The sequence below is a fragment of the Halichoeres trimaculatus genome, unplaced genomic scaffold (assembly GCF_033239565.1).
Source record: "Halichoeres trimaculatus isolate MK-OKI-2021-1 unplaced genomic scaffold, fHalTri1.1 fHalTri1_scaffold_1, whole genome shotgun sequence".
Lineage (NCBI taxonomy): Eukaryota > Metazoa > Chordata > Actinopteri > Labriformes > Labridae > Halichoeres > Halichoeres trimaculatus.
Genome location: NW_027437179.1, coordinates 30,422,134 through 30,449,539, shown reverse-complemented (window position 1 = coordinate 30,449,539; position 27,406 = coordinate 30,422,134). Strand labels below are relative to the sequence as shown.

The 27,406-nt window shown below is 40.3% G+C and overlaps 2 protein-coding genes across 4 annotated transcripts in view; one reads left to right on the top strand and one right to left on the bottom strand.

Moving 5' to 3' along the window:
• The window catches only part of LOC141792268 (mitogen-activated protein kinase kinase kinase 12-like), a 28,665-nt gene extending 4,316 nt beyond the window's left edge, over positions 1-24,349 (bottom strand). Inside the window, exons 1-10 of one of the 3 annotated variants that reach the window (XM_074673148.1) lie at positions 24,188-24,349; positions 10,949-11,490; positions 8,059-8,242; positions 7,613-7,804; positions 7,252-7,410; positions 3,501-3,659; positions 3,158-3,266; positions 1,426-1,535; positions 1,109-1,225; positions 533-670 (exon numbers count right to left, since the gene is read on the bottom strand). In XM_074673148.1, the coding sequence (XP_074529249.1) occupies positions 533-670; positions 1,109-1,225; positions 1,426-1,535; positions 3,158-3,266; positions 3,501-3,659; positions 7,252-7,410; positions 7,613-7,804; positions 8,059-8,242; positions 10,949-11,450 (1,670 nt within the window). In that variant the 5' untranslated portion in view covers positions 11,451-11,490; positions 24,188-24,349. Of the gene's footprint in view, positions 1-532; positions 671-1,108; positions 1,226-1,425; positions 1,536-3,157; positions 3,267-3,500; positions 3,660-7,251; positions 7,411-7,612; positions 7,805-8,058; positions 8,243-10,948; positions 11,491-13,595; positions 13,863-13,883; positions 14,023-24,187 lie in introns of those variants that run through there. The other 2 variants (XM_074673156.1, XM_074673140.1) reach the window with 2 other exon arrangements.
• Positions 24,350-26,013: 1,664 nt separating this feature from the next.
• The window catches only part of myg1 (myg1 exonuclease), a 28,748-nt gene continuing 27,355 nt past the window's right edge, over positions 26,014-27,406 (top strand). Inside the window, exon 1 of the mRNA XM_074673198.1 lies at positions 26,014-26,347. Coding sequence (XP_074529299.1) covers positions 26,075-26,347 — 273 coding nt within the window. The 5' untranslated portion in view covers positions 26,014-26,074. The remainder of the gene's footprint in view (positions 26,348-27,406) is intronic.

The window sequence follows — 27,406 nt, the reverse complement described above, 5'->3', positions numbered from 1 at the left end:
TTAGCCAAAATTAAAATGAGCCATGAGGGGTTATTTATGAGCTAGCTAGCTAAACGTTTGCTTCACAGTAGGTATCTGACTTAGTTAAACTCAAAGTTATACGTTGTGCTGCTGTATTTGTTGCTTACCAATGGGAAAGGTCAATTTTAGCTTAACTGTTGTCGTGTTGCACTGTTAGCTAACAGTCTACTTCTAAGTGGCTATTAAGCACTGTAAAGAAGATGTATGAGTCTTTACTTATAGCAGTTAGCTTGTGTACAAGGTTACTCAAATAAAATTTAACACCAATATCTACAGTGACAAAATTTAACACTATTGTTCAGGGATCTATGGTACAAGGCGATAAGCAATATCAGACTTCACATAAACTGGCTATAGTTAAGTAAGATCTGCTCATTGTTGGCTTCTTAACTAAATTTACGACTAATGATGAAAGATGTGAACCATGACTTTTTGTATCATATTACATTAAAAACAACATTAAAATCTACCTTAACATGCTGCTAGTTTGGATAACCCCATGCCCTCTCACCTCTTGCTATGTGATGGCAGTTTCTGAGGTACGTTTCGTTTCTTCATGAGTTTTTCCATGGAATTGGAGGAGGCGGACTGTCTGGAGCTGTGGTGCTTGAAGCAGCCCGGGTACTTTTTGTCCAGCGAATGTTCCCTCCTGGTGTTTAAACACAAAGCCAATACTCGATTAATGGATGTCAGTGGGTACTCAGCTTGGCACAAGAGAGCACTTTGTTACATGCAATGGTCCTGTGTGACTGGACATAATAACCATCCACTTCGCATTACTGACGAACTTTCCCTGCTCTCCACTACAAACGCTCTGCTTAACCAGTGTTGATGAGTAAAGCTATTAGTTCATGCATTTGGACAATAATGACTCTAATTTTACCACGGTGACTGTGTGATACATTTTGCTGCGGAAAAACTACAATATGCTACTCCTTGTATAACCTTACAGAAGTGGCACAGTTTTGTGTGAAAAGAAACATTAAATTCTCTTTGATTCAATGTTCTGAAGCAACAAATCGTGACTAAACTTTTAGGGCACTAATTTCTTTTTATATGGACTGTAAATAATTGGAAGCACTCATACTTGAGTAGTTCTTTCTCTTTGATCTCCAGCTGCAGCATGATTGCGTTGAGCTCCATGTAGAGATTGTTGGCTCTCTCCAGTTTCCTTTCGTAGTGCTCTCGGATGTCCAAAGCGTGTCTTGGTAGAGAGGGAAACAGGACTTTAATACATGCACCCATTAATTTGTCTTTTTTTCTGCTATAACTATAATTTTACTGGTTTCTGGACAGGTGGTTTAATGTCATCTCTTCAAGGAAGAAATAACCTTTAATTACACATGTGAGTATTTTCTGGTATTCATTACTTTTGAGTGTCTGTGTTGCAGTTTCTTTGCTAACCTTAGTTCCTCTCTGCGTCTTTTGATTAGCTCCTCATCAAGCCTGTGAAGACATGTACCCTCCGACTTGATCTTCTCAAAGTGTTGCCTCACCTCATCTCTCCATTCCACCTGGGAAAACATATAAAACACGTGTCAAAGCAGGTACTAAAGACTTTTTTCAAGATTAATTAGCGATAAAACAGGTTGAGATAGTTTTAAATCACAAAATAGCCAACATTTCTGTGATATTTTATTGACAGTCAAAGGAGCCTGGGTTTTATATAAGAAGTAATAAAAAATTAAAACATAAAAATCAAGAATAAATTAAATTTCACCTTCAGAGTGACTAAGGTTTGGGTGTATCATTGAACTAAAACCATTCAGCTGTCAGATTTTAATCAAAACATAAATATCGAAACTGAACATAAACTGACATGACATGAGCACAAAAAAAGCAGCGTGGGCATTTTCTTAAACGCAGTGGAGCATGGCAGCTGTTATCTGATACCTGTCATATCAAGGGACGAGGGAAGTCCAGATTTATGAGGGTGTGCCAAAACATGCATGTGCTAAGACAACACACATATGTATGTGTGTGAGAGTGTGAGTGTGTATTTCTGCTTGTGCATGAGTGATGCTCTTCTTATTAAGCTAATGGACTCTGTGCGCACTCTCCTTCGTCTTTCGTCCCCTCTTTTTTTCTTCCTCTCTTTGCTCTCTGTGCCCTGCCATTAAAGCAATCAATACACTCCAGCAGCAAATACTTCTTTCTAACGTCACAAGAAAAATCCATTATGGGACAGAGAGGGGAGAAACTGGGGGGAGGAAGGGAACACAGGGAGAAATAAAGGATCAAGGCTGGGTGGAAAGAGTGAGAGGTGTGTGTGGTGAGTGACAGAGGAAGGCTGAGAGGAAATAATTTTATTTTGTGTGTGGACGTGTGCACAAGTGTGTAAACTGATAATACATGCTTGGGTTATAAATGGATCTGTGGTTGTGCATGGATGAGTAAACACATCTCTTCCACACAATTATACTTCTTTAAGTCTGTTTGGGTCTGCAGTAGTCCAAGATATTTTTCCTGCCTCCCCATCCCCCACCTGGTCACGGGCACACACACACACCCTCCTCCTCCTCCTCCATCACACGACCTTCATCAGGCTTTGATATGATGGAGGTTACAAAAGGTTTTCTCTCTGACCATGAATCAGGCCTCAAGTGTGACAGGGAAAAAAAGACCAAAGAAGCAACAATAATGTGTTGTGACTGAAAGCACAGGTATTATTAGTGGGCTCCCAAGAGGCCAGGGGCCCCCATTGCAGCTGCACTGCCTGTAGTTTCTGCAGAAGACTGAAAACAAATGATGTTTTGCTGACAGAAAAATGAGTTTTGGAGATAGCAGCTGTTGTTGTCAGAAGGCTTTTTATTAAGAGACACACAGAGCTCAAGCTGCACCATGTCTAATGTCTGGTTATGTGCTTATTACAAGAGAAATGAAGGTACCATCACTCTTAATTGGAAATATACAGCAGCCATTTGTTATTTTGAAGCATATTATCACTGATGTCTAAACTAGTTTAAATAAAGTATTTTAACATAAATCTGATGAATCTGAAAACACTTAGGAGACTCCATGTCTTATGGGTTAAAGGACTGTTTAAAACCCCAAATCTGAAATGAACATTGCATGAGAAATCAAAACAGATGTTGACCCAGGACAGTTGCAATTAAACTATTGATATAATGCCTACCTGAGACTGAAAGTAAGTTTCTTGTGGTGTGGACAGGATGTCAGCAGAGGCGATGTCCAGGTGCAGGAGAATCTGTCGAAATGAAGGCCTGTTTCTTGGCTTGCAGTTCCTGTGAACAAATTAAACAAAAGTTTCATCAGGAATAAAGGGACGTGGACTTAAAAGACCTTTCCTCTCATAATTACTCTCCTCTCGACAACTTCTACTCTCTCAGCTTAATTAAAGCTTTTAACGTCATTGCACTCTTTTTGTGCTGATGCTTCAACTTTTCTTTTTCCGTATCCTCCATCCCTCTTCTCTTCCTCCTCCTCCTCCTCCTGCTCCTCCCTTCTTGTCTACTCACCAGCATTGCCTGAGGAGCAGTTTGAAGCTGTCCGGACAGCTGTCAGGTACTGGCAGCTGTAGACTGTTGTTTCCGACTCCCCAGATGATAGCGGAGGAGTCCACGTCCTTGTATGGCACCTCTCCTGTCAGCATCTCCCACAGCACGACACCGAATGACCTGAGGAAGAGATGTTATGTTTTTATTTTGCTTTCTGACACTTTGACGAAGATATAATATGAAAGGATAAAAGAAAACATGATTGAAATGTCACACTCTAAACTTTTCAGAAAATATTCCCTAAAGAATACAGCCACTTTTATATCTTTATCTGGGTGATTGTTATTTATTCTGGTGCCTGGTGAGAGGTTTAGGTTTTAAGGCATAACCACATTCCTTTTATAAAAGTTTTTTAAATTGCTTATAATACTACATTTATTGTTATAATCAAAATATTGCATCTGATCTGTGTCATATGTATAAATCAATGTTTGATGAAGACAGAATAAAGAGATTCAAATGGATACTGGTAAATCAGTGTGCCTATCTCTCTTTTTGTTAGACTCTGAACCTTTTCTACTCTTTGATTGTGTCCGAAATCATTCACTTATTCCCTACTCACTACTCACTAAATAGTGAATTAGATGTAGCGGACTATATAGTCCACTCAATCAGCTAAATTAAAACAACATTTCGGACACTACTCACTCGCCAGCTGCTGACAGTGACGTAATTACTCTTGCGTCGTTCATGGACGGCAGGGGATTTACAGTTATAACTTTTCTCAAAAACTGTAAACGGTATTTATTTCAGTGATAATCGATAATATACTAAGCAACAGACAAATATAATACAAACATTAATTACACGTTATTTTTCAATAAATAAACAATATATTTGGGCGGAGCTTATGCTCTGTTTGACAATTACAAGGTCCAGTGAATGCATCACCCGCGATGAACGGTTTAGCGGCTAACGTCCGTGTTTCTCCGCTCAAAGTTGTGAGACGGCCTAAAGTTAAGCAGAGAGCTAAGTGTTATTATCTGGCAGTTTTTAACGTTGTTTTATGTTATCAGTAATCATGTATTCAGCCATTTCTTCTGTTTGAACCGCAATACATGATGGTATGTATTGCTAATACAGTGAGCATCGCTAATACACTACTTTTCAAAAGGCATTGTGGGATAAATTGAGTGGACGGATACATTGAGGCGTCCATTGAGTGGACTATTGTGAATCGGACACAGCCACAATGAAAAATACAACCCACAGTATTTTCCTGTGGAAATAAAAACTGAAAAGATGTCTTATCTTAATCATTTCTATGACTCTTAAGAGTTACGGCTAGAAAAATTGCGTCAGCAAAATCAACCAACAGTTTTATATTATGGTGTCTAAGATAGAAGGCATGAGATTTTAATGCTGCTGCTGCTGCTAACCTGGGGAGCAGCTGATGCCTTTATTATGACCATTTCCTTTGATCTTAAAACTGACTTCCAATATAAAGGGCAAAAAACTGAGTCATGTAGCATAGGGCCAACAGTTAAACATTAAGTACAATCTCTAATAGAGTACATATCACCTTAGGTTAACTGGACATAAAGACCATCTTTAGCCTTCCTTTCTTAAATTCTTCTCCAACTATCAGCCGCTGTATGATACAAAACCAAAACAATCCCTGTAGCAAAAAAGCTTGACTTATAGAGTTTCATTCTTCTTTTGGTTATTTTTTCAGGATTTTTTATGCCTATATTTTGCGAGGACAGGACAGTGAATAGGGCAACAGGATGAGCGGGGGTGAGACATGCAGGGAACTGAACCTACGCCACCTACACAAGGGATAGTCTCATGGGTTGTATGACCTTAACTGCGAGGCCGTACCGATGGCCACGTCTCTTTGATTGTTAATAATAATCTTTGGAGTGAAAGTCAGATCACTTCCAAATTAAAACTCCTGTTAATTTGTTGAACAAATTAAGAGCCCCCTGTGTACAAAAGAGATAAAGGCATCCATTGTGTTTTCTATCAAAACAATAAAATCATCCTGCTCGAAACTTCTCAAACTCTACAACTTACTGTTAGTTCCCGCTATTAAAATAGTAAAAAGTTTTTTTTATTCAGCATGATATGAGTCCTCCAATCTGAAATTTAAAATATACAATTTTGAAGTGCTCAGTTTTAAGCCCAATTCATAACCACTTAAAATTTCCTCGCAGGAGTTTTGATTATCACAAGCTTGAGTAACTATTACAATATATTTGATATGTTTGCTTCATTCAAATCAGTTTCTTGTTTCATTCATGACTTTCAGCTCTTCTGTTCATTAGAGGAGCTACACAGCAGACCCCCTGGGACGGTAGCTAAGGAAAGTCTGTTGTTGGCTACTCCTTGGTCTCCATGGAGACTACATTCTGTATCCAAGGTGCCAGCAGCATCACATGCAGGGTTGAGTGGGGGGAAAAAGATGCTGTTGTGTTTACAAGAGTATTTTTAGATTCACACCATGACTTTGTTTATGATTCATGATATAGATGCACAAGGAGAGATTACTTAAGGTCACTTATCAGGTTTATATAAAGTATTTTACCTTGACGTCATTGTGAATTACACAACGTTTATTTCATAACATTTTAGATTCATTCACAAAGATAAAAAAGAAAATCTTATCTCCATTTTTTTTATTTGTACCATTCTATCGTAGTATACCAGATATATTAAAAATGATGATGAGCACAGTTTTTGTAGAATTACATTGCTTTGGATCCAATAAATTTATCAAATATAAACTAACTTGATCTAAAATTACATCTTTGTTTCTACTAAACTCTACATCTGACTGTCGGTTAAAGCTCCAGAAAGGAACTTTAAGATGTGTTTATTTTGGCGCCCCCTGTAGATGTTTAAGTTTTCTGACAAATAATATCACTCTTCTCAAATAATATCACTCTTCTTAAATAAAATTATGTCAAAATGGAGATAGTGTTGTTATTTTTTGAAGAGGCTGTTAGGGCAGCCTGCTTTCATTTTCCCACCTATGTATGTAAATCAACTATATAGAAATGGTTACATGTAACTGTGTTACTTCAGACTGTTTAGTTACCAGCTTAAAACTTGTCACAGTAGCTTTAAGTAAGTCACTGTAAAATCCTAGGTGCTTACATTCGGTTGCACAGAACAGAACTGAATACATACAAGGTAATTCTTCTCTAGAGCTTCTCCTCTGAGTCACTCCTAGTGGTTCAGGATTATTCGGTCTTTTGCATGAATTTTAACAAAACTGCACAGTATAAAGCTAGACTTTTGCTTTCTCTCTGCATCAAAAGCTTTTTAATCCTGTTTTCACTTCTTTGCTAATGCACTCCTGGCTGCAGGCCAAACCATCCGCAGGCTGGGAAGGTTATTCCAGCCTCTCCTGAGCACTGCAGCATCTGGCAAATCAATTATTAAATTAGCCGGCGTTCCTTTCAGGACGGAGAGGAAGAGTGATGGAGGGATGCAGGGAGGGAGAGGCAGGGGAAGGATGTATTGGGGAGGGGGAGGTCGGGGTTTAACACAGGGCAACCCATCAGATATGGCAGGGGCCCTATAGAGTTTCATGTAATGAGATATTGTACATATTACAGAATAGATTTTCTGGAAATAGGATCCTGGGCTCTATACTGTAGTAGGCTGTAAGTAATGAGATGTTATGACGGATAAGACTGACTATAAGCACTGACTGCAGAGGTCCAACAGTGCAGAGAGGACAGAGTACAATGGCTATGATACTTACCAAATGTCCACCTTCTCTGAGACAGGCTCGTTGCGTATGACTTCTGGAGCCATCCAGGCCACCGTACCAGCGAACGACATCTTTGTGCTCTTGTCACTGAGCTCTTTGGATGTGCCGAAATCAGAAATCTTCACTGAGTCATCGTATGTGATCAGCATGCTGGAATTAAATATTTAACAAGACAGCCTCAGAATTTTTGTGCAACATGGCTTTGACTTTAACAAAGTACGATGATCTGACATCGTGTTTACTTTCACATTACACTTTGACTTTTATTTCAACCTTTTCCCAACAACTTTAATAACATTTAGTGTTCTGTCCTAATTTATCAACGCGTTTCCACCTGGTCGATCAAACTCACTTTGGTGACTTGAGGTCTCTGTGGATGATCTTGTGGAGGTGAAGGTAGTTCATCCCCCCCGCAATGCCCATGGCCCAGTCCATGAGGAGGGACGGATGGATCTTCCTGCCTGCCCTCAAGACCTCATACAGCTGTCCCTGAGCACAGTACTCCATAATGATGCAATAACATGGAGCCTGGGTGCAAATACCCCTGGGGGAGTGCAGAGGTATGCATGTTAGATCACAAACTGAACATTTAAGAGTTCATATAAAAGTAGAAAACCTTAGAGTCAAAATGTAATTGAAATGGTCACACTGTTATCTTTTGACTAAAAATATTCTCCCACTATCTGGACATTTTACAACTAAGAAAAACATGAGAAACTCATAAAGTACAAACTCTTACTTAACTATGAGAGTGTGGACATCATATGCTGCTAATGAGCCTGCATCATTTTTTCTTACTTGAAGGTGATGATGTTGGGATGTTTAAGCTTGCGCAGGTGTTTGATATCCGTCTCTTTGATGTTTCGCACTTTCTTCACGGCCACTTCCTGTCCATGCAGTTTGCCCAGAAAGACAGCACCCTGAGCTCCACTGCCCACCCACTGCAGGTCAGATATCTCTTCAAAGGGGACCTCCCATGCTTCTGAGATTGGGGAGGAGAAGGAAGCATTTAGCTTACTCAAATTGTTATTGTAAGCTTTGCATCACCTCTTGTCTAGAAGTTGTTTTGATGTACCATCTTCACTTAACAAAGGAATAGCTTTAATAGCTTATGGAAACCGAATTAAAAAGACTGACACCACTTTGTTTTTAGCTTATTTAGCTAGTTGTGGCCAGTTAGCCTAGCTTGGCATGTAGACTAAAAACAAGGGAATACAGATAGTCTAGTGTGTCATTCCTCACCAGTAACTCTGCAACTATCAATAACATTTTCTTTCTTACCTTGATAGTAGGGTATTTATGGGCATAGCTAAGCTAGCCAACCTCCTCCTTGTTGCCTGTCTTTAAGCTAACTGGATGCTGGCTCTACCTTCATAGTAAACAAAAAGCATTAGCAATGTGATTTCTTTGTCTGCCTCCTAAAAAGAAAAAGTTGACGCTTACATCCCAAGATATTTAGCTATGTCTTTGATGTCAACATGTTTCAATAAAATCATGCTAATAACAAGTTTTGTATATGTATATGAATCAGAACCCATATCAAAAGTTAAAACTTGTAAAAAATGACACAAAGCACATATAGTACTGCAAAATCTGGATACTATAAGAAGAACCAGGACCACAACACCCCAGAGGTTTGACTGCTTGGCAAAAGGTGGTCACAGTATGTAACAGTAAGCCCTAGCTCTTCTGGTTTGCACAGAGCCCAGGCTGATATCTTGTTCAGTAGTTGAACCTCACCTTAACCTAAGACTCGGGCAGTGCAGGCAGACAGACAGGGAGCTCTAATCTCCAGTGAGTAATTCTCCCTCAGCCTTCTAAATCCTGCTTAGTGCCATTGTGGGGCTGACGCGAAACAGGGGTCCAACACTCAGGAGAAGGCTGGAAGAGGGAAGGGATTTGGCTAATGTGGATGTGTGCTGAATAAGGAGGTGGAGGGGTACCAGCAGTAATGTTAGTGTGTGTGAAGAAAAAAAAAGGGGGGATTCCCAATGGGTCAGCAGGGGTCCATGTGGCCAAAGACAGACTATTAATACAGAGTAAATTTACAGCCTGCTCTGCTGCTGTTCTGCAGTGGAATAAAGAAGATTCAGACACATTCATCATATTAATAAGGATGAAATGTTAGACTAATGTTCTCCAGTGATAAATTGGGGATTCAGTCTCTAATGAGGCCTTTAAATGTCTCACAGAACAGACATAAGGACTCATCTGACACACAAGATGACTGCCAGGTCTGCCTTTGTTTGATCTGAAAAATTGTGGAAATTGAGAGCTTCACCAGGCACCCTGCTGTCTTTCTCAATCAATAAAGGCCGTACATTTCCCCTGCTGTCCATTGTGCTACATCGTACCTTTGAATCACAGCTTAAGAATAGAACATTTTGATATAGCAGACAGGCATTCAGTGGCAATACCCGTATTTATTTCACTTTCATAATATCCGTTTTGCTCTTGTCGGTGTGTGTCACAGCGCGCACAGAAAGGGAGCAGCAAGGTACAGATGGGATGGGAGTGATAAGGGCACAGGATAAAAGGGAAAAAAGGGAGACAATGAGAGATGGAAAGAAGGAGGAGGGGAGCGGTGGAAATCAAATTGGTGATAAAATATCAGAAGGCTGTTAAGACAAGGAACCACATAAATCTGCCGACTTCAAGCCTGAAGTATAGTGAGGTTTTTATTTTACCAACTTTATTCTTGACATCTTATCTGACTTTATGTGCGCTTGTCAGTGCTTGATATTGACTGCTCCTATTTGTCAATGTGTTTATGAGTGCAAGCAGTCATCCCCACTCACATATAGAAATGTGTGTGCGTGTGTCAGGTTTGCGTTAATAGAGATGAGAGGCACGGGGTCAGAGCGTGGCAATGCATAATTCATGAGGCAGATTTGGCAGAGGAGTCTCAGGGGAGCTCTGCGCTATTGTAGTGGCTGCAGACATAAACAACACAGCGTCACAGGGAGGTAGTTTCATTAGGGGGGCTGGTGGGAGATGGAGGATGGGAGGAGTGGGGTGGATATCTAGGGAGAATAAGCCCCTTTGCAGCTTTCATAGAGTCTCCCTGTAAGGCTGCAGCTCGTTCACTTCAAGGGAAGTGTTTGTTTACAACGCGGCTTTTGTTGGAGTCAATATTACCAGCTGTTTAACATAATTCAACCAGCAAGAGAGGTCTCTTAATTATTCCTAAATTTAACAGACACAATGTCCTCTTATCCCCTTGACTTTTTTTATTTCTCAGACTTAAACCCTAAGTCTTGATCCAGTCTTGCTTCATATTTTCTTTGATTTGCTTAATCCTCTTTTTTTTTAATTAGAGGAGACATCCTTACACATTCAGACATATTTATTCACTCACACTCTTTTGTGGCTGAAAACTGCCTTTCAACCAGCTTTTGTTCATTTGTTTGCAGGTGAGTTGTAATTATTAATTTAGTAAAACCCTCTTTAAATTAAGATTGCATTCCTGGTATAATCTTGTCTGTCTGATGGCATGTTAGCATGGTATGACAAAAGCTCTGCTGTCTGTTTCGTGTCATTAAATTTCCTGACTGTTTGTCTTTCCATCTGTTCAATGTTTATGTATTCATCAATAAAAAGTAAAACAGAAGGGTTTCTGTCATTAAAAATGTGATTCCAGTACATTTATGTGTGTTGGAATTGAAAGCAGTTTCAGGACTACACTCACCATCCAGGTCATGTTTGTGCTCCGTTGAGTAAGCTTTCCCAATCATGGTCCAGACAGGCCTCAGACACCCAAACAGGCCCTCCAGAAACCCTCCTCCCCCTCCTGTGGACTGGCACTGTAGTCTCGTGTCATCCGCCTGGCTCCTGACTGCATTGCCGTCCAGCTCCTGCCCCTCTCCCTCCGTCCGTCCAGGACTCCCATCATGCTCGTGGAGCTTCAGTACACTGTTGGCAAAGTGCTCCTGTTGTTCCTCGCCTGGCGTTTGATTGTGCCCAGGAGTCTGTCCCTCTCCTTCTCCCCCTCCTCCACCGCCTCCAGGTTCCACGGCCCCTCCTGTATCGATGGAGAGGACGTTGCGGAGAACACACTGAGTCGGGGTCAGGTCCATTTCAGGGGTGCAGGGTGTCACGGCATCTAGGGCACGGAAGGAGGGAGGATCCGAGAGGGGGCTGTTGAAGCCGGAGAGGGACGGAGAGGGGGCACGTTCATGTATCAGCGCCATGGGTGCTTTTGGTCACCAGACAAGTGGGAGAACTGGAAGCCTGGACAAGATTAAGCATGGGGAAAGAAAAACAAGAGAAAGACACGGTTATGAATGAAAAGAAACACAACACTCGAATCTTAATGCTTTCCATGTGGAGCCAGCTTCAGCTGCAGATAAAGTGAGTTCTTAGATGAGGAAAGTCTTAGCAACAATTCCAAAACAAAACTTCTGAAACAGGTCAGAAACCTCACCTGTCATGACCAAGTGCTTAAGTCAAAAGTAGTTTTTCTCTAACACTCCAAGAGCCGACATGGAAGGTTATGCTTAATATTAGTTTTGTCGGAGATTGTAACTTTTTGAGGATGGTTAATTGAGCCAATGGGAAGAAGTTTTAGCTTCTAACTTACTAATTTATCGCAAACAACAGATGAACTGGCTGCAGCCAAATGACCTACAACTGCAAGAAGAATAGAAGCTCCTCAAGCGGTGATCAATAAATGTACATTCATGCTCTTTGCTTTGCTTCTCTGGATCCAGCCAATTTTGCTTCATCGTGTCACTCAGAAACTGCCGTATAGCTTTAAATAAAGAGAAGCTTCAAGGACTGAGAATTGGGTCTGCAGGAAAGAGACAATGTTTCTGAGTAAACAGTAGCATCATAAGCATACAAAGGAGTGCTGCACACAAAAATCCCCTGTTGTTAAAAAGGTATTTCTTTTTTTGCCTTTTTGAAAAAAAAAATCATGCTCTCTGGTTGTATTTTTGATGTAGAAAATACAGGTTAAAACTACAGTGAGTGCAATCATACAGCTCATGGTCTTAGTAATCAGGATGAGTCACAGTGTCTGATCTCCAAGGATATCAAATCAATACTACAATGTGAAACATGATTCAGGGTGCGTGAATGAAGGACAGCAAAACAGTCTGGACCATAAATCTGTGAAAGCCTCAGAGAGGTGCAAACTTGGACGAAGTATCCATATAATACCTTCCCTCATACTTGACAACCTCACGTAGGTGCTGCAGTATGTTAATGAACTAGAAAACCAAAGCTGTGTGGGGAGAGTGGTGCCACAGCTGGTTATTTACATCCCACACTGGAAGAAACGCCGGCATATTAAAATGGCTGAGATGAGATGATGGCTGTAAAATAACGAGGGAGTCTGCAGAGCCTCTTCAAAGCTCGTCATTCCTCCAAGGACGAAAGCATGTACACGCTTGGCCGAGAGTGAAAATGCATTATTTCTTTTCTTAGTCTTTTCAAGTGCTCCCTCTGTTTCTCTGACAGGCACAAGTAATGGGATTTACCTGCTGAGCAAAACAATGATACAAATCAAAATGGTATTATCATGTTCTCATGCTGTACAGTGGCATCTGTGACAAAACAAAACATGGGTTCTCTTTCCAGGTGATTGTCTTGTCACTGTGATGCAGGATTCAGGTGTCTTGTCCTCCTGATTGTCCATTCTAGTGTATCTTGCTATCAAGAAATGAATAAAGATACCGTGACAATTTCTCTGACATAAATGTACATGACATCTGATGTGTGACCAGGAGATTGCATCCTGATTTACAGCAGTGTATAGCCCAACATCTATAATTCATAATATAAGAAGAGGAACTATCACATGGATGCTCCCAAACATCAAGACAGATACTGCCTGGAGGATTCATTAACCAAACCACCACCTTGCAAAGCTCAAAGTGTGGAAAAAACATTCTCATTATAATTTTCTACACAGAGAGGAACCCAACCACTGAGACACATCTGGTGTCTGAAACCTGGAATAATCACAAATCATTCACATCCCACTGCTCCCTGTCTGCTAATAGCCCCGCTCTGGCTCTTATTTCTGGGTATCAGCTGCAGAAGCAGCAGCAACCGGAGCAGGAGAAGGAGGAGGAGGGAGCTACGCTCGGATGCAGGCCGGTGCATTGTGGATGTATCACAGGGGCTTCTTGCGCGCATCATCGCTTCCACTCCTCGCTGTGAAGATGCACCACAGATACATCACCAACAATACACGTTACGGATATACAACAGCTACACATACAGTTAGAATATCCGAAAATCGGATGCGCAATTTTGGGGTAAATGCAGCCACACGCTTCCCTTCGTCTTCCTGCTTAAGATGTCAGAACGGTGCCAAAAACATTGCCTACCTTATTTCCGACAGCTGTAGTTCATCGCTGCTGCAAATGCGTATTCCGCTCTAAAGGTGAGGTTATAATACAATGACAGCCACCTAAATAAATCTCCGAGTAACATCAACGCTTCTTCTTCCTCCCTGCATCCACCGCGTCTTCTCCACCTGCGCGCAGTAAACACAGCTACAGCTCTTCCCTCACGGTTCGCTTGTTTTCCCAGCTCCTTAAACCTCCTTCTTTTCCAGTATCCTATTCAGGATGAGATCTGCGCACACTCAGGATTTTATATACAGGCTAACTCACCTATAGTAAACACGACAGTGGAGAGAGATAGAGAGGAGAGAGCAGGATGGGAGGGGTAGTGGAGGGGCAGGCAGTGATGGGGTCCTCCTCCTCCTATCAGAGTAGAAACGCACTGTGGAGAGCTCAGCCCGGTGAGACACGGGACAACAACCGCAGGTAAACGGGTTACTGTGCGCGTGAGGCTGCTCTAAGGCAGTGAGGGAGGGAGGGGGGGCAGCCGGTATGTGAGGTGATCGAAATGATGTCATCCTCAAAGCATGCAGCATTTGAGTGGACAGCACCATGTAAATCCCTTCAAAACCCTTCTAATGCCCTCTGTGTCGACTTTAATTGGCGCATAATCTGTGAGCACGGTCTGCCACAGAGGGAACAAGAAGCAAGGGCGCTTTTTATTTTTTTTTTAATAATCGTCTCCAATCTCTACTGACCCATTTCTCTCTGAGAAGGAGAGTGGGACAGCTCAGGACCTAAATGGGACTTTCCCCAGGCGTGATTTCTCTCCCTTGGTGACTTCAATTAACCTGAATGGAATAAAATACCTCTTTATTTGAACAGCTTTCATCACAATTGTCATTTAGAGTTTGGAAAAACTGAGACACGGAATACCAAGATACCCTCCAGGTCCTTATCCTAAAGAGTTTCTAATTTAGTTAGCCTGCCATTGTCCGAGGGGTCATTTTCATGGTTTTACTCAATAAAAAACAAAACATAATCATGCAAATGATATCTGAATAAATGACTAAACAAAATGCCTCTAAAAACGTAAGTAAACGATTTCTGAACTAGCTTGTACACTTGGCCTTCATTCTACATAGATTAAGATATTCTTTACTAAAAAAAAAAAAAAAACAAAAAAAAAAAAAACACATTGTAGCCTTTGTAAATGTCCAGTGGACACAATTTACAAGTGCTGCTACTACAGTTGTTTTGGAGCCATGTAAAAGAACTTAGCGCTGCTAGCATATGCTACAAGCTAGCTAAGAATATGTCAGAAAGGGGTTGTCCTCACTTTATTTTATGGCTGGTTAAATTTGATTTAAGTTTGTATGACAAAAACAGGTTAAACTTTTAATTAAAGGTGTTTCGTGTTGCGGTTAGGCTTTAATTTATTTTCAATGGGCTACGAGACTGCAACAGCGTGGTTCTAAGGCTGTTTTCCAAACTTCAAGCTACCTATTACATACCTTGCATACTGCCTGCTGCTTTTGAATGTAGTACGACTGTTCTGTTTGGTCTATTTTGTTGTACGCTATGCTGTTTTTTCAGTTTCAGAAAGCGGAAGTACAGTTGATGGAAAAACAGTCTCCGTATCATCCTCACATGATTTGGTTTACTTTGTAGCCGTAATCAATTACCACCCAGCCTTAGATGGGTATCAACTCTTTACTTCTATCTCACAGACTGTCAAACATTAGTGTTGAGGTATAGTGATGCACCTAAAACTGGGTGCCACCCATAAAAACATAAACAGAAATAGAAGAAGACGAATAGCATTAGCGCCTTGCATTGTAGAAAACGGTATATGATGTAGACTGGCCCGATGCATACTGAGAATTTTTCCCTGATAAGCAGGACATCTGGGAATTGCTGGCACACTATAGATTTTGTTCTTTTTTGAAATACTAAATACCATTTTGCCAAGTCAGAGAGCACTGCTAGTATTGTTTGAAAAACTGTCCCGTTTTCTTTTTTCTTGCTTGGGGTTCTTCAGCATACAATTATAACTATCCATGACATCTATACAGTGTGGTATAGACTACATGAGGATCATTTGAGGATACTTAAGTCTAGAAATCAGAAAAACCACCAAGAATGAACTGAATCAAAATATCTTAGAGAAAAAAATTAAAAACAACAAGAAATTGCAACAAGAATTCACATCTCTTCTTTGTAGGCTCACTCTGAAAAATAAAAGCATTTCATTACTTCTTTCAAACGGTTCATTTTTAAAGAGTTTTTGAAGGAAGTGGAAAAAAAAAGACTTTTCCAAATTGTGCAGTTTCACATCATATCGAGCATACTCTGCTGATTAATAGATATCCCTGCAACTCAGCATGCCCACAGTGGCAGAGAGCATGAAATCACTTCTAACACTGGAGAATCTTCCAAGAGTCAAACTATTTGGCAGCATGAAGATGTGTTTGTGTAACAGCTGGGGATCCCATGTCTGAGCTGCACATTTACTGACAGTTTCAGTGGTTGTAGCTGCGTGACCCTTTTCTAGAGCTAAATCCAAATCCAGCACTTATCTCCCAGATTAAGCTCATGTTGGGTTTAAACCCTAACGATGACCTCATCGCGCTGTTTGCAGACTGCGGGGAAACCCCAACTAGAGCTCAGGCAGATCATGTGAGACTGGGAAAAGCTGCACACTACTCACAAATTCAAAGCATCCTTTTCTCTGCAGAGCTTCATGAAATCCTAATGAAAAAAAGATCAGTAAATCTCTGAGTCTGTTAGGAAAATGATTACTTCAGTTTTCATTTATGAATTTCTGAGACACTTTCTGCCTCCTGAAGTCAGTCTAAAGTAAATTGTATGAGTGTTTTCTTTTCTTTCTGTTGTGAAGTGACAAAGAAGCCATATAAGGAACTCTTCCACTTTCAGAATGTCTAAATGAAACCAAAATAACATCCCCGTAATTAAATGTCAAAATTCTGCTGTTAAGCTTTAACAGTAGGAATAGAATTGCTGCATGAAAACAGAAATGTCTACAAAGTATTTGATGCTTTTGTTTGACTCGTAGAATTTAATAGACCAGTATCCTCAAGTTCCTACATGAATATTCAAAGTACTCCAGCCAAAAACGTGACTTATACATTTTTAACGTCGGTTTTAATATCGTATGATTTAGAGGTGGTGAGCAAACCCAGCAGCTTTCATCATCTTTCTTTTTTATACCATCCATATCCATGATCCCCCTCCTTTTATTCTGACTTGAGGCAGTCCAAATGGAGCAGAGCTTCTTCTGTTCTATTTCAAACTTTATTCATGATTTATTTATTGGAGCTCGTAGTAGGAGGGAGACTCATCGTCAGAGATGCTCAGTCCTCTGAGGGTCTGTTCTGCTGCCTCTTCAAGTCCAAAAACACAGCTCCTGCATCTGTTGTGGTTACTCCAGCAGAAGGAGCGCCGCAGGGGAGCGCATATTATCAGTTAGAACTCAAACTTTACAAGGCGACAGCTTTTTAGGGATATATTCAGTGGGACTAACAATGGTCAAAAGATTGCACACTAGATTCAGAATGAGCTACATGCTTTATGCTGCTATAAAGGATTCACAAACGATTGTCTCCAACTTTAACTGGTCAGCTGATCCTATTCATGATTGATCCATAAATGTTCTGATCTATGGGAGTTAGCTTTTGCCTAGACTAGAGCTGGGGACACATTCATTAATGTATTCATGTTAAATTCTTGCTGTTGAAACATTGAGTAGAAATGAATTTTAGATCAATGACCTTCAGTTAAATTGGGCTTTCTTTAACATTGGATGCCGACTCAAACTTACAGTCCTTGTTATAGGCACTGTGAGGACTATCTGGTTGGCGATGATAGCAGTGACACCTTTGGCTGGAATCTGTTTTTCCAGGAAAAAGACTCCATTTCCCATGAGCACCATCCCTCAATGTAGCAAGGATGTGACTCTTGTTGAGTTATGCATTTGTTTTGGACGCAAATGAAAGGAGAGCAGCTCTTTTTGATTTTTTTTTTGAAAACAACTTTTCGCAGGATGCAGAGCGATGAGATTAGTTTTTATTTGTATTTACATAGTGCTATTGTTTAAAACGTGAAAACAGGAAAAATTTGTAAACTCAGTTTGTAACATAGGTTTTGGCAGACTATTCGCACTCCTCACCGCCTGGTGCCCGAAGACATGTCTGTAACAGCCACCTACCACACAAAGAGATTTGTTACTACTTTGTTCATTTCAATCTGCTGCAGAAACATGGCTATGTATGATGACTGTTGCTGTGGAAGATGAACCCCTTCGATGTAGATGTAATAGCTTATTCCAAGTTGGCAAAATCAAAATTATTTTCATATTAAAGTGAATCTAGGGTAATGAAAACATATTTATACCTTGTTTCTACCAAGGCCAAATGTCGCTAATTAGGACACAGTGTACCTTTAAAACTACTCTGTCACATACCAAAGGTTAATATCATCTGGTAATACGCAGAAACAATGTGTGAACCATTAGATCTGCTTTAAACAACTACTAAACAAATGACTGTGCTAGCTCTGCGGTACTTAACACAGGCTGATGTAAAATGCTGCATTGTTTGGCATCATGCCTCATAAACTGTAGGAGGGAATTAGCTGAAGCCTGTGCAGAATGCACAGAGGAATGCAGTGTGTTTGTGTGTGTACATGCCTGCTGTATGCGTGTACAATATGTTGTGAAAGACCTGATGCCAAGTGGTCACAGATTGTCCTGTGTGAAGGGAAGAGGGTAGAGGAGAGGTGTGTTTGGGTGTAGGGAATGAGGGGGAGGGCAGCTTCTGGCTCTTTGGAGAGTCTATTTATGGAACCTTGTCGAGAGCCCCTTGTGTTAGTCATTGTCACTTTCACACACACAGCACTGAATAGGCGACCAATCATCAAATCCACTCAACTCTCTTTCTAAAGGGAACGTGAACAAAAGAAGCAAAGATAATCTGCAATTTGTGTTATCGTCGTATTGACTGCAAACCAAAAGCATAACAGCTGATGTTTTTTTAGATTTCAGACGAAAGAGGACAGGTAATGTGTGTGAATCTTTTTCCACTTAGAAATTCCTGACTGTTTGTTCAGTGAGGCTGATATTGGACCGTATCACAATCAGTCAGACTGCCACTCCTCTGTGTTACATCTATATTGTCTACTGATGGGATTCATTAAGATTGGCGCCAACCAGTATTGGTGGACGGGTAAGAGGGGTTGAAGGGTGGGGGATTCTCCATTTCAACATGATGATCTCACCTCCTGTCTGCAACTCAGGAAGAAGAGGTTTCATTCATAAAGTTCACACACACACACACACACACACACACACACACACACACACACACACACACACACACACACACACACACACACACACACACACACACACACACACACACACACACACACACACACACACACACACACACACCATATCTCCCAATGGGATACTGAAGAGACGGTTGTGCCAATGAAGCAATATTCAGGTGAGATCACTACCGAATGCTAAGTTTCCTCTTTCCGTTTCTTCATGAAGGAACTTTGATGCATTTCTCTTTCTCAAACCTCCCTGCATTACAGCACCACACACCCAGTGGCATAAAGATGACATCATGGCAGAAAATAGACCAAACACTTCTTGGATCAAAAAGGAAACTCATCTGTGTATCTTCACTAACTATTTTCCTCCCAGTTGGAGACTTATGAAACAAGTACATCACATATTTTTAGCTTTTAAGATGATTTTTTTCAAAAATGTTAACATAATTGAACTAACATGCTTTACATGCCTTGTAGCATCTGGGAAGAACAGGCAACACTTTCATTTTTCTGCTGTCGCAAAAGTGACAAAGAACTTCCAGTCAAGACTTCCTTTTCTGTGTCTCTCCATTGTTTGCAGTCTGACTAGCAGCTTGGGAAGCAAGAAATGGATTTTGCACACATACACATACACCTGTTCACAGTGTTTAGAGAATAACAAAATCTTCATCGAATGATAGCTGAGGATCCAGGAGTGTGATATGTTCCACCTCACAGCAAAGGGGATTTTTCCATAGGACAGTTCTGCTTGACCTACAAATCAAAACCAGAAAGCTTTGGTTACCCAGCATGTATAATTTGCCAAATTTTCTGCATTTTTATGGGATAAACTATCAAAACTTTTCTTTTCTTTTAGCCCTTTTTTGGTCACCACCATCTTTTCCAGTTGTGTGATGATGCAACTCAACTTGATGCTAAAACAGCATGCCACTGAGCTAAGTAACAGGGTTGATTTTGTTCTAAAACTGGAAATGTTTAGATAACGTTCTTTATCAATTTTGACCAAGTGGAGAATTGGACAATTCTGAAAAATTCCCCTATACCAGGCATAGAAGGTATGAGCATTTTCAAAACTTGCTGAGTCAACGTTAGCAACAACTCAGCTGCTAGGCTTCTCACTGATGTTCTGAGATGAGTGGCAGAGAAACATGAACTTTAACATTTGGATATCCTTGTTAACGATTCTAAAGGTCTTAAGTCAAATTAATAAATCACCACAACAAAGAAAAAGAAATGATTAGGAATATGGAACTAGTTCAGAGCTTGTCACAACCAATTATCTGGCAAAATAATCCTCAAGTGTCATTTTAACGCTGGTGGTGGCAGTCTTATTCTGAAGCCCGTGTGTGATGGGTCTGAACTCCCCACAATTTTAAACTCAGTTAAGATCAAGAAGTTGTCCAGTGTGTGGCCAGCCTTGAAAGGACACAGGGATGTGCTCTGCTGCAGACTGTTCCAACTGAAGGGATCTTTGACATTTTCGTGGTCAGTTTAATGTGTGTTTTGGTCAGAGGGGACATCAGTCCCCCACTGGCAAGATAACATCTGCTCTGCCAGCGCAATATGGCAGTAGCTATTTTTGTTTGACATTTCACAATGAGGAAAGACGGAGAAATATATTCCATTTCATTCAAAGCCAGTTGTTGTATAAGAGCCTTTCTTATACTGGTGTTTGTATCATAGCAACACCATGGTACAAAACCTCACAGACTTTGGAGGAACTTTAAGGATGGCGGACAGAGCAATGGGTTTATCGCCGTGAGCAAAACCCTTTCAAATACAAGCAGTCCATGTGATTCATTATTAATATGAAAATATTGACTATGGCTGCTTTACAGGCCACTCTCTCGTTGACAGCTGAGAGAAGTCTCCCAGACAAGTGAAGCACCGTATTGACTCATTCTGGCGTGCTCTAAAACATGCTAATCCAACATTTAGATCAAGCACTGCTTTGATCTTCCAGAGTGATTAGCGATGCGTCTGATTTCGCTTTGAAACCTCCGAGGAGCGAGGAGGCAGCCAGGCAACCTGCTGTGGGGAGCCTCTGGCAGCGCTCTGGTAAGGAGTGGGTTAATGACAAGAAAGGGGAGGTTGAAGAAGCCTTCCTGAAAGTCACATGGTCTGTGCCGGGAAGAGAGGGGGAGAGGTGAGAGCGAAGGGGAGGTAGGGAGGGGAGGAGTCTGGAGCGTGTTGCCGTAGAAACAGAATCCTCAGTCGGCCGGTGTGAAGTCAGAGGCGTAATATTAGGCGGTGACTGCAGTTAGATGCTGCTGCTGGTGGTATGAGGTGGGTGGGAGGGGGAAGAGGGAGGGAGCGGGGTGGGTGAGTCACACTGAAGGACGCACTCTGCATTCTAATGGATGGACACACACACACACACATACACATCACTCTACACCTTCATTGGCTTCATCATCCTCTATCAACTTCCCCTTTCTTGTGTTAAAATCTGCTTTTTTTTCCTCTACTATATCTACAACTACAAACATCAACCTGCACCATTGCTTCGTAACATATCATTAATTCATTACTCCAATAGGCACTCCATTAGAGATGTCTTGGTGGCATGCTACGATAAAGGGCATCTATTAGAGGGAACCAAATGCCTAGACAAGCTTGTAAACTATAGCCATGTAATTGGTGATGGCATAATTGCACAGCACACGTAGCAATTAAAGCGATAATATGTGTAAACTACGCACAGGATTATCATTGGATTAACTACACTTCCCAAATGCCCCAGAGTGACGGGGGTTCACCAGCTGTTACAGGGGAAGTGTTTGTAATTATGCGGATGATTTTTGGGTTTGTTGTTCGGAGGGTCTTTTCTTTTGGCTGCAGGGGGTTCAGTTTGTATCCTATTAGATCTGTTGTTGGGGGGAAATAGTTCATGTTAATGAACTTTTGCTCCCAGGCTGTGGGACAAGAAAACACAAGCAGGAAAATGCCAGACAGATATTTTGAAATTGGAAGCCCAAAAATTAAAAAAATATGAGATTCAAGATGCCTTAGGGTAGACATAGGCACACCATTAAAACAGCTAAATATTTGAAGGTCAGAAGGATGCAACCTAACTGAGCAAATCTCCTTATAATGTCTAAGGATGGATTTATACACGTTACTGATTTCCTATGAAAAGTGCAATAATTTACAGCCATACTGACAATGATGACAAGTACTTGAATAATGTGGTTCATATTATGCTCATGAATTATTAATGTCATAATTTAAGAGTCATATGGAGGCATTCAATCTATACCATTTGGATTTGAATAAATGAAATGCTGTTTTAATATTGTGCTCCATTCCCTAAACAAAAAAAGTTCTTGTACTGGCTGAAAAACAACAAAAACTACAAACTTTCTATAAAGCAGCCACTGCAGTGTTACAGCACAGGGGAACATGACGTACACTCACCCTATGGCAAATAATTGACTTTTGGATCGAGCGCTGCTCCCCTCTTCCTTTTAAGGAAAGCGGGGGCAGGATCATTTCCCATCATCCCCGCGTGTAAAACTGGAAGCAGCAGGAAACATCACAGTCAGGCACTGTGACGTTTTCTCTGTCACCACCCACAACTGTATCTTGTGCTTAGGGACGAGCCAGTGTGAGGAAAGGGGAGGGAGCAGGCTGTCTGATATGGTGTTCGCTGGTCAGCGTTGTGGGAGGCTGGCTGATGAACATTACCTTCAGGCTTGTTTATTTCTGTTAGCCTGTGACCATGACTCATTTAATTTTTGGGAAAAAGAAGGCAGCTACAGTTCACACGGAGACAAAACAAATGAATCAGATTTCTCCAGTTATGCTTGAGATTTCTACATTAGACTTGTTAATATTCATTATGCAATAACTAGTAATGTTCCAGTGTTATGTGGAGTAAAGAAAGGACATTCTGTGCTTTCCTTCTTTCCTCTTGAATTTCACATCTGTCTCTGATCCTTATTTTTTTCATGCGTGCACATCTGTTGTATTAACAAGCTTTAGATATGAGTATATTATCCTGTCAGGGATCCTAATCAAAGGATGACATGATCTTTACCTCTGATGTATTCAAATTACTCAGAAGTAGTGACATTTTTACCATTATTTGTATTCTAGAGGAATACCAGTCTCCAATTATGCAAAGTTATGCAAATTAGACACTTCACTGTGGATCACATACTACCTTTCTGAAGGGTCACTAATTCATAAGCGGTAAGAGGCCAATTATCTTTATTAAAAAACCATGACTGAAGAATCGGTATATCAAGAATGTGGGGATACTGGTGAAATGTGAGATGAGAACATGTTTGCCTCTTAAACACAACAAACCATCCATTAGCTTGTTATTTCAGTGAAGTTGCTGTCCATGGTGCTGATCTGTGGCAACACAAGCCTGAAGCAGTTTGCATAACATGTCACTAAGGAGATGCAGGAAACTTTGGTTATGAGGCTTAATCTAATAGTTTCTAAACCACAACAATGACAACGACAACAACAACAATAACAAAGAATCATCTCTAGGTTCCTCATTACTTTGAATGAGTCATGCTGCAAAAAGGGCTAATAGTTTAACATTCTCATCATTAATAACTAACTGGTGAATAAAGATTTTCAGCTTTTTCTTTCAAGAAATGAGACTGTGACCAGAACATCTCTCTTCCTTTTGGTTAATTTGATATTTTTAGCCTTAGAACGACACAATACAGTCTTTCATACAAGCGAGGAAACAAAAATGACCCAAAAAAAAGCTTAATGTTTTTTTGGTAGCGTTAAAGCCTCGTCACTATTGGATAATAGTTTGAGGCAAAACTGAGACGAGTTGGTACAAGAAGGAGCGTGGGCGTTTTTCATTACAAGAGAAACCCTCCACCGTGTCCCCTTTGGAAAATGGAAACCCCCTTAAATCAATGTTTATCGATTTCATTAGGCTAAAATAAAGAGCTGTCAACGTGCCCAGTGTACTGGTGATATACAGCAGAACCGACCACCTTCGGGTTAGTGGATTACAGAGAATGACCTGCAGCGCCACCTGGATTTTACAAAACCACATTACATTTGGGCAAATACCCCAAAACACTGTTAACATTTCCCAGCATTAATAAACTCTCAATTGGTGCTGCATCTGTAAAATTAAGAAGTCCTTCCTGCTGATTCATTTTTGCTGGCACAATACGCGCAAACATTATCAGGCCCGTGCATTTACATTGGAAATGACTACCAGCATCATCGAAGGAGTGAATCATGCTCTGCAGGAAACAGATTCTGCACACATCATTCTAAAATGACAAACCTACCTTTAGCTGTGGCGAGCAGGGCAGTTTTTTTCCTTTGCTGAATCGGGTTGTGCAAAATAACAGAAAAAGGTGACATTCAAGTAAGCCTGAAAATTACGGCGACTCTCAGCCTGAGTACTACGAAGGTCCCATCTGGCTAATTAGCTTGTCAATAAACCTTGAAGGTAGTATCGCGAGAACGAGAGTTTGGGAATGAGATCTGTGACTGACCTAGTTTAGTAATCCCAGTCCAATTCTCAATTTGGTGCTCATATTTCTTTCATTATTTTCCGTGTGTCACTGAAGAGAGGCAAACACGACTGTTAGCTAGATATTCAGACCGAAATCTTCCAAAACCTGTAAGGTTTCAATGATTACACGAAGCACACTTTTACAAACGCTACCTTATCTCATATTTAAAGTCATCTCTAATTCTTCAATATTCATAAATCTCATGAGAGTTAATTTCATTCGGGTTGGATCTTTTATATTTAGAAGTATACTCTTGAATTCTTTTTTAACATTTAGTTTATAGGGGCTTTGCATTTAGTTAAAGGAGACATGTTAACATCAGGCATTTGGTGAAATTAATTTGAATAAAGAAGTACTGTGAGTAATGTTGATGATAATGTAATAATTATAATTTAAAAAACGATTGGACAAACAAAAAGCAGGTAGATAAATATTACTATAGATACATAGCCTCTTTTATTTTATTTTAATTGTCAAAGGGGGTACCAAAGGAATGAGATGGTGGGAACAGAGGGTCCGATTGGGTCTTGGTCGGTGTATTGTATTATTTGTTTCCATATTCCACAGACTTCTTAAAACTTATGCAGGTTGTCAGACAGTTCATATCTCAACCTCTCAATATGCGGTATGACCATCAATTTCATCAACTGGATGTTAAAATGAGGAGCAGAGTCAAATTACATCATTTGGCTGGTGTCGTTCTATACTCAAAACAATACAAGTGTCATGATCCAAATTTCCCATGTTTCTGAAGTATTTAAATAAAGTAGTAACAGAGTTGGCTAAGAGGGACAGAACACAAGAGACAAACAGATGTAGGCAAAATTAGGGGCAAAAGGTCGGTGAAAATTTGTTTGGTTCTCGACCTTCAGAATTAAATGTCTTTCCCATTTTTGCTTTCTTTTAGTGACTAAACTGTCTGTTTTGTGTAAGAAAAAGCACAGGAAGACTGAATCCAGGGTTTTAGCTCCTGGGAGCCCTGGAAGCAGCCTAAACAGTGGTTTGTCCAAAGGTAAAAAGATAATTAACACATGATTTTTTTTTTTGCTGGACTTATTTTGTCAGTTGTAAATACCCAAGTCAGAACTTGGGTTGCAATTGTTCAAAAGGAGCAAAGTGTTTATTTACAGATCCTTACTTGTTATCATACCTTTTTGGCTCCATTCTCTTAAAACCTATCCCGAGGAAGAGGACAACAAAGTGTGATTGTGCCAGGTTGATGTGTTTGGAAGCTTGCAAGCTTTTCTGACTTAGTTCCAAATCCTTTAGACATTGGACAAGATAAAATGGTCTTGATTGAAAAAGGTTGAGGTCGAAGAAGGGAAAAGAGGAGAGCAGGGATAAAACTACAAAATAACCATAACCCTCAAGACCTGAGAAAACTAGGTCTATTTTAAGAGTAACAGCGCCCTCTGCCGTCTAAGATTTATAACACAAGGCTGCGCTGTAAAATATAAAACCTCGGTCACATTTCTTGCTTAATTTAAAAATATACAAATATCAAATTAAGGATGGGGTTCACTTAGATATATGGATATAAAAAACAAGCAAATAGATAAGTTTTACAGAAAAAATAAAACGAAGTTACCCAGATCCATTTCCGGTCCGGCTGTCAAATCTGTCCGCCACCGGTTCGTCTCGTGGGCAGATTTTTGAATGTGGCGGGTTGCTTTTATTATAACGAAAAGCACTTTGCAAAGAAACTTTTCCAAAACAGCAAGTGTCATATTACCTTTTAAGCTACACAGTATCACCTACGCTTTGCCTCCCGTGAACGTGGCACGCCCAGAACTTCGCTACATGTCAAGTCAAGCTAAGAGACCCTGCACTGAAAACATGACCGTTAAAAAGATCGGAACCCACAATGGAACCTTCCACTGCGACGAGGTTCTTGCCTGTTTCATCCTCCGCCAATTACCTGAGTACAAGGTAGGTCCAAACATTTGATGTTTAGGTCCAGTGGCAAGCGAGGTTAGGAAATTAATGCACCACTGATCAAGGGCAGCCGGTGTCGTTTTTCTATCAAAACCCAAATTAGGTACCCACACAATAAAGATATCTGTTGTATGAAATAGTTTTATGGCGGCGGTTCACAGAAATAAAAAAATATATATATTTTATTTTTTCATATGTCATATCACAATAATCCAAATGGGGGTGCTGCTGTACTGGAGGATAGATCCCCTAGAAAGATTGTATCTAATTTTCACCTTCATAATGGGGCATTAGGACCAAATCACTCAATAAAGTTATTAGTTTAAAAATCAAATAATTGACTTTTATAAGTGATAGTCCAAACAAAGTGCCTAGTGGTATCCTAAATGTGAACAAAGCTGTCCCCCCACCATCAATTCTAAAAAAAAAAAGATCACGTATAATAATAATAATAATAATAATAATAATAATAATAATAATTGTAAAGAAATTAATGATTATACCTTTACTCACAAAGAACCCTTAAAAAGTTGTTTAAAATGTGCTTTGACAGATAAACGCAGGGCAGAGAATCAGGGAGACAAGATAAACAGCAGAAAGAGATGAGCAGTCATGATGTGAGTGGACAATTCCACGTGAAGATAAAGGTGAAAAAAAAGAGAGGGTTTTTCAAAAGAGGAGGAAGAGGACAACATTACATTAGGTGAGAAAAGGAAAAGGGTTAAAAGGAAGTAGAGCTATGAGATATAAGAAATACTCCACATTGCTGGGGCATTCAAGTAAAAAAAGGTTTATCTGGTCATCTAAATAACTGTCACATAATTCCTTTAGGTAGAAATCCTGAAGCATGGCTCAGGTTTTTGGAGTAAGATTCTCACAGACTCACATTCATTGCAAGGTTAGCAACACAGGTGTACACAGTGTGGTGACTTATCTGACTACTGTCAGAATTTTGGTGGCACAATACATTTTCCATTTTACCAAACTTTAAAACTAGAAAGGTCAATGCAGCTACATATGCAATAGTTTGTTTTGTATGTTTCACCCCTAAAG